Raw genomic sequence first — 7704 nt, forward strand, 5'->3', positions numbered from 1 at the left:
AATGTTATCAGTATAGCCAAATTATGCGTCAAATCCACCAAGTTGTTGGTCCTCTGTCGTTGAAACTTTTAGTGCTGCTATACATAGTATTTCCAAGCTCTGCAGATATTCCTGGCACTAAATTTTGCCATGATCAGAACCTACTGCCAAAGTGAGATGGAAGAATGGAGGCACTTTTTTGTGAGAAGTGGTCTGTATTGTGCATTGGACGCTGGGCTCGGAGACAACTGGCAGCGGAAGTTGTGGCGAGGAGGGGGCGGGTGAACAGAGCGGGGATGGCGGTGGGAGGTGTGCTTGGAGAGACCCTAGAGCAAGCTGCACGAGCTCTTCTCCCGGAAAGGGTTGGACTTTTGTGAGTGGAAGCCCACCAGCAGGTAGTCGTCGCTCTCGTGTTCCTGGATATATTTCTGCACAAAAACAAGAAGTAAAGAAAAGGGTTTGAGTGTGCATGACGGAGATTCATCCATTTTTGCTGAAGCCACTAAAAATTGCACTCAGTTCAGGTCTAACATACCAACAAGTGCAGCTCATTAGGAAAAAATGGTAACAATAAAAAAGACTAAACTGAACGGTGAATCAAAGGTTCTCAGGCCAAAGGTCTGCTTTTCAATGTTAAGAACTGTGAAACGACCTTGGTTGTTGAAGGTGTTAGTGACAGTTCTACCTTCCTCGTAGATACTGAGGTTTGGAGGTGTCTTAAAAGCCTTAAAAGGTACTCCCTTTTAGGCCTTAAAGGTGTCTTAAAAGGGACTCTATGGTCTCAGAACTTTTCGCTGGGAGGACAGGTGGGCGTACATGCCGAAGCCCATTCGTGGCTCGGATGATGGTATGCTCACGTGCACTGTGATTACACTTAATGCAGCGTGCAGTTCCACACATTGACCAGGCCAAGGCTGGCACAATAAAGCCTTCAGATTAAGTTCTAGTATGACAAAAACTGCCGTGTTCTTAAACATTATGCTTACTGTGCTCATGTCTAAAGCAAGTCAGAGCAGAAGAATCGGGTTAGTTTGGAACAGGCTTCAAATTATATACAGGGGTAAGTGAGGCACCAAAATAGAGCATCGAGATTTCCTGCACTGCGCAAAAGCTTGGTCAGGATGGACTATGGATGGTATCAACACAGACACAATGGTTAGCATCTCAAAGTTGACTGCTCTCTGCTAAGGCTTACAAATCAATCATTTATTAGCTGCGAAAAATCATTTGCAACAGCTGCAAGCAAATGAACTGCCTTCAAATCAGCACTGCACACTCGGCAGGCATGCTTGGTTGCAGGCTGTGGCAAAATCATTTTCTTATAATAAGCAAAGGCCACGCAAGTATTTTCTTCAATGGCAAGGCCTGATCACGATCACTTATTCAGTAGGGTACCGTACTGAAGAGTGGGGGAGTACAAAACTAACACCAGAAGAGTTGCAGCAACCATAAAGCAATGATGCTGTGGGTAAAATTCTTGACAAAAGAACACGTACTGCCTTGATACGTCCGAGCACAAAAAGTAACAACAGTCAACACAACTAAACAAAAGACAAGTAATTTGCATCAATTTTCCGAGCAAGGTATCAGTGACTGCTTTGATTCAGAAGGACCGTGCTCAGTGAGAACATGGCCAGACAGTAAATTCTATTCTTCAGTGGCAACATGAAAAAATGATTAGCCGAATTCATTAGTGCAAGCATGCAGTCACTAAATTCCCATGGAACTGAAAATGCAGTGCAATGTTATCAGGTAAGGGAGCTAGCACAGCTTATTGAACAGACATAAACGAGCGATCTTCCATCCATAGGCAGGAGGCGATTTAATGGCGTTAATATTGCACCACATGTCGCAGCTGGATAAGTGAGACGAAGCTGGCAGCACAGTTTCGAATCTAGGCTGTTCATAAAGTATGAGTGACTCAGACTCCAACCCATTACAGCATAATTCAAGTTTGGGAAGGATAGACATTTTGTAGGTGATATTGAGGCAAGGTACAAAGGCAGAGAGGTGACCGTAGCCGCGGTCACTGACTCGCAAGGCAAGCTCATATACGAAACAACTATATGAACCAAATGCATCCGGATCGTGGAAGAGGTGGCAACAGCCCTAGCAATCTCAGAAGCAAACCAAAGACGACACCGTTACTGGACAGTCTCGGACTCACAAGGCTCGGTCGGCTTGTGAGTCCGAGACGGGATTAGTCCTATACAGGATTAGTCCTATAGTAAACAAATTCCTAGCCGCCATGCTGGAAGGAACAGACCCAGATAGGCAACACACAATTGTTTGGGTTCCAGACGCTGGGGTGGAGGGTAACATTACAGTGGATGCCGTCGTGCGAGGTTTCACTAGCTGGGCGGTGAAGCCATCGGTAGAGCCTTTCACAACACTAGAAACACACAGGGGAACAATACGAGCGTGTATAGAGAGTACGCACTTCCACATGATACACTTAGCCAAGAGCAAGCCACTACACTAAGGCACCTACAAATAAACACATATCCAAACAGAGCCTTGTACCAAACAGAGCCCCTGGACCAATGCTCCTAACCCCCAATTTTCCACAATAACAGTTTATCAATCAATCAATCAATCAATCAATCAATCAATCAATCAATCGAGTGTGGATGGAGGGAGACATACCACACAACATGGGGATGTAGGGCTAGCCCCGTAATGCCTAAAATAGATAGCCAGAGTACTGAGCAGTAGGAGGACCTTCTAACTGAATCGGACACGCAGCATCATCTTATGCTGGTGCAGCGAGCCAGGGCCACTGCTGAGGCCAACAGACTCCTGGACAAAGGACTGCCGACCATTGCTTTCTCCTAACCCACTAACCAGACTCCTGGACAAAGGACTGCCGATCATTGCTCTTTCCTAACCCACTACCCCTAACCCCCAATTTTCCCCAATAAAGTTTACCAATCAATCAATGAATAAATCAATCAATCGAAGGTGGATGGAGGGATTAGCCCAAGTTATTCCCTAACGAACCTGAGTAATCTTGCAGTGCTTGGAGGAAGTTTTATAGGGCGTACCAGTATGACACCACTAGAAAAAAAAAAAAAAAAAAAAGCAAAAAAAAAAAAGAAAAAAAGGGGGGGGGGGGGGGAGAGGGAAGAAAAAATACGAGCAGATGATGTTGGTGCACTTGCACGAAACTTTCATTAATTTGCATTTTGATATGTTCAGCTTTATAAGCCATGCAGAACACCAGTTTTAAACTGCATTCATGTCAGCCAGGAGCAATCAAAAGTTGATTGTTGTCATGTGACAGTGCAAGTCTCATTTAATCTGTGGAAAGACATTGAGGAATACCGATTTTAAAGATAAAGATTAGACATGGGCCAAGCACTGAATCTTATGGCACTGTGCTCCCAATGCTGTGCTACACAAATAATTTCATGCTGGCCCGTTGCTCAGTGTCTGCACCTGTTTTTAGCTTCACCCTGGCATTTGGCGTGGTAAAGACCTTGACACTTAGGTCAGTTTCTTATACAGTGCTAAAAAAGAAATAACTGCCGGAGCAGTCACTTCAGGCTAGCTGCACAGATATCACTAGAGATGGCCACAACAGAGATGCATTCCTGGAGCCTGTCAGACAGGTACCAGGTTATACACACACTTACTTTAATGATGTTATGTGTAGTGCTGTCCTCTCACGAGTACAGTACCACAACTTTTGGCTTCTCCTCCTGCATTGCCTCAATGCCCTTCCCATAAAAAATGGAAATTTCGGCTCAGAAGCATCTTAAAATCCGACTTGAAAGGCAAAACATATCAGGAGTGGTCATGAATGATTTATGTGCTGCTAATTCTGGGTGTTCAAATGAATAAATAACAAACATTTTGAGCAAGGGGATTTAACTGCTATCTCACGCATTTAAAAACAAAATGATGATAAATTACCCTCTGAAAAGGGTGCAAATTAAAGGTTTTAACCTAGTTGTCAATCATTTGAAAAACAATTTTACCACTTACAGGAGTGGTATTGTGCATATGAGAGAACAGAATCGTGATGTTGTGATGCCTATGGCAACATTTTGCAATCCCCTGAAATGCCTTTCTGCAACGACCAACATCACACCTTAAGGTCTTCAACAGCGGCAGACACCTCCATGCGTTTGAGGCCGGCCTCTCGGCGCAGCTGCTCCACTATCTTTCGCTGCTGCTGCAGGTTGGACATCTGCGAAAAGGGAGGCAGAATGCTGTCAACAATGGGCAGCAAACAAGTGCCCCAGAGTCTTACTCTTTTGCCTTTAATATACCCTGAGCACAGCGAGGCTATATGGTTTCATTCCCCAAACTAAAGCAGCTCTTGCAGGCAACACTCCTCTCCACTATTCTGTTGTATAAGTATCAATTTGATCTCTCTTCTGAATGGCTTGCCACCCTCCTTAGAGAGAAAGGAAAGAGCACTGACATTTGCAGACTGCATGGCACAGTTCTTCATTTATTCCATTTGTATTAGGAGCTGACACAGAGGGTGATGGACAGATTACCAAAATGAGAAAGCAAGTTATAGGAGGCGAATTCTGCGACCAAACCTATCACGTCTGCACACACTTCCATTTTCTGCTAGAGCCTTTGTTTCACTAAGGCATTATGCACCCTCCACGATTCAGTCAGTGGGGGAGCTCAAGGCATCATGAAAATAATAATGATAACAATTGGATCACAGGAAGGGAAAGGTGCAGTACCTGTCACACTTGTTTCTGTGGATACCTGCACTGTGCGGTAAGGGAAGGGAGGGAGGTGGGAGTGAAAGTGGAAAGAGAGAAAGAGGAGCCATAGTGGAGGGCTACGGAGTAATTTCGACGGGCTGGGGATCTTTAATGTGAGCTGACATCGCACAGCACACGGCTGCCTCTTCGTTTCGCCTCCATCGAAATGCAGCCACCGTTTCGATGGAGGTGAAACGAAGGCGTTTGTGTGCTGTGCGATGTCAGCGCGAAACAGAATGAATACAGGACAGTTATTCCCAAATAACTATTTGAAAAGAAACTAAAACAACAGAAAGTGAGCGGTCAGCAGGTACTGCAAATGTTTTCATTTACAAACTAAATTATTTTGCAATGATTTTCAGAGCAGGAACAACTTAGCAGCATTAAAGTGCATGAGCATGCCAACAAAACATAGCTAATAGTCACTGGGCGGCAGTGCATTGAAGTGTCAATAAGACTTCACGTAATTGACAAATCTGGCTTCTGTATTGTTTTCAACAAGTTAATGGATGACAAAAACTATATTGCAACTGTGGCAGGTCCTCGTAATGTTCTGTTTGTCGAAGGTATGCTCACATATTCAGATTTCATTTCTGTGACAGAGTGCATTGTTTGTGAGACCAATATTCTTAACTCCATGGCACTCAAGGAAATAAGCTCTGCATACAAATTATCAGATTTACAGCATTCTAAGTAAGGATCATCAGTAGGCAACTAAAATGTCATGAAGTCTCTGAAATCGTCGAGTATGAAGCTAACGGTAACACACTATAATTTTAAATGGTAATGCAGTTTCTTTACTATCGGAGAGTTCCAAAAGGTGTGAATGCGCAAGCAATGTATGCTAGGATGCGGTCAATGCCAAAAGAATAATTCTGACAGAGAAAGAAAATGCATTAAAAAATTGTTTAAAAGCAGGATCTCAACACATAAACCAGCAATTTTAGGCACGACTTTTTAACACAACTTTGGCACACTACAAGAAAGACCAAAAGGAGGCCAGAAAAGTCCGGATGGATTGCAAGGTGAGCAGAATAAGCCTAATGCTTACACGGGAACCAGAATCAGAGATGCGACCATGTGCAGGACAGGCTTGATAATTTGTTTATCAAGAGAATTGCTGAACAGCATCAATGGCGTAAGCAGGGTCATTGACAAGAAGATAATGTGTTCCCTGTACTAAAATTTTAGAAGCAAACGGTGGTGTGGATACCAAACACAACAATGTAAGCCTTCCTCTGTTAGTATCACAAAGGGAACGGTTGACAGGTTGGTGGAGTAGGGGCAAAGGAGAGGGAAAATTGGAATGAGAAGGGGATTAGAGGCTAGGCGGCACAAGCTGCCACCCGATACAAAGTGTAAAGCCAGTAGAACCCATCCATCCGTCTATTATAGGCAATCGTGGAAGATAAGGGCGCGTTCAGTGGGACTGTCAGTTTATAAAAAGAGATCGTTAAGCAGGCAGTACTGACTAGAAATGGAAATATGTAACAAGTGCAAAAATAAACAAAGCTTTAGCAACAACATGCATTATCTCTGGTCATATTCCGATATGAATTTAAATGAATAAGCCAAATGAAAATACACCACTTGGCAGGTTGGTACACCCAAAAGTTAATAACAAAACCAAGAAATGCTGTACATATGAGGGCAGGATGGAAGCTTTTGGGCTGCATATGTATAGATGACTACTAGCTAATGGCGTATGATTCGAATGTGATGGCTTACACATGACGAGGGAAGTAAAACATTCAAGTATTACTAGAGAATCAGACGCTTGACATCAAGTTACAATGCACCAACAGAGGAATTTCATTTTTACAGTGCCTTCAGAAACGTATTGGCTTTTCAAGGCTATGGCTGGCTGCTAGACCAAAAAATGCTACTTGCAAAAGTTAGAAGGCATGGCAGGACCTACACCCAGTTACAAAATGACAACCGTCACTGCTTCGATGGAAAGGCAGAACTAGAATCTAGCTCAGTAGTCACTGCAATGATTAACAGCAAGGAGCACGTGCGCGACGCCTTTCTTCGGTCAGCGAACAAGAAACAAAATACATCCCTTAATTCGCACGATACCATGAACCCCGAAGCAGGCAAGTCCAGACCGGTAGCGCTACAAATGCAAGGCTGCACAACACCTCAACTATACACAATAACACAATGCTTTCAGGGCAGAAATCTGTCTCCACGTACGGTATGCCTGCATTCAGAAACAGTTTCTGTGAGTAGTGATCGCACTCCATGCGCGCGAACGAAAAACTTTGAAGAGAGCTGCACCAGAAGGAAAGCACGGCCAACTATGCAAGCCGCAGCTTAGCACGCAGAAGCCTTCTCGCGGGCAGTGTGTAGATAGAAGCCTGAAGCCGCGCAACGGCTTCTGCATCTGCAGCGCTAAGCGCCTCTTTCATCACTGTCAGCCACGGAAGCTTTGATGGACGCCGACGACGCCTGGGCGTGCAAGTGTCAGGCGGCGTGGCTGTGATCGCGTTTCTCTAGACAGTGTTCCCTGTAGGCGGACTCATTGGCAATCGCGTGCACAAAAGCCGGCCCGACAGCTGGTCATACGATCGCCCAGCGCGGTTCGCGAACGTGACGGCATTTGGGCGCCCAGTAGCGGACGGGTTGGGCGCGCCGTCTCCGCGCGGATTTGAAGGAGTCTCTCTCCTTGGACTTGGAGAAGTATAATGAAACGTGCTACCTTGCGTACACAAAAGTATCAAGTCCTACCGACACATAGTAGGCTGGGAGAAGAAGCAAATAAACCTACCTTAAAATATTGGACAATTCCGAGGCACTGCCTTGGACTTGTTGCACTTCCTCTTCTGTAAAGATGGCGCACCGGAAACAGGATGTATACAAAGATTTCCACAGCACTGGGACAGAGTAGATTGTCGTTGATAGCCTTTAAAATCACTATAGTAAATATAGTTGCTTCAATCATGTTTATTTTTGAATAAAACCTAATCTATTTCAGCTACTACACATGACGTCA

The 7704-nt window shown here is 44.5% G+C and overlaps 1 protein-coding gene across 1 annotated transcript; it reads right to left on the bottom strand.

The window, feature by feature from the left end:
* LOC146181459 (guanine nucleotide-binding protein subunit gamma-1-like) lies at positions 1-7552 on the bottom strand. The gene is made up of 3 exons (XM_084576513.1): positions 7480-7552; positions 4073-4171; positions 1-407 (listed from the first exon to the last, which is right to left on the bottom strand). The coding sequence occupies exons 2-3, from the start codon at positions 4169-4171 to the stop codon at positions 306-308; spliced, it is 201 nt and encodes a 66-aa protein (XP_084432639.1). The 5' UTR covers positions 7480-7552; the 3' UTR covers positions 1-305.
* Positions 7553-7704: the final 152 nt, after the last annotated feature.

Source organism: Amblyomma maculatum, chromosome 8 (genome assembly GCF_055883805.1).
Source record: "Amblyomma maculatum isolate TAMU_Amacu chromosome 8, ASM5588380v1, whole genome shotgun sequence".
Classification (NCBI taxonomy): Eukaryota; Metazoa; Arthropoda; class Arachnida; order Ixodida; family Ixodidae; genus Amblyomma; species Amblyomma maculatum.

Excerpts from the sequence above, each read along its gene's own strand:
- LOC146181459 (XM_084576513.1), bottom strand. The coding sequence starts at position 4,171 with ATGTCCAACCTGCAGCAGCAGCGAAAGATAGTGGAGCAGCTGCGCCGA. Across the intron at positions 408-4,072 it reads CCGCTGTTGAAGACCTTAAG|AAATATATCCAGGAACACGA; the intron begins GTGTGATGTTGG and ends GTTTTTGTGCAG.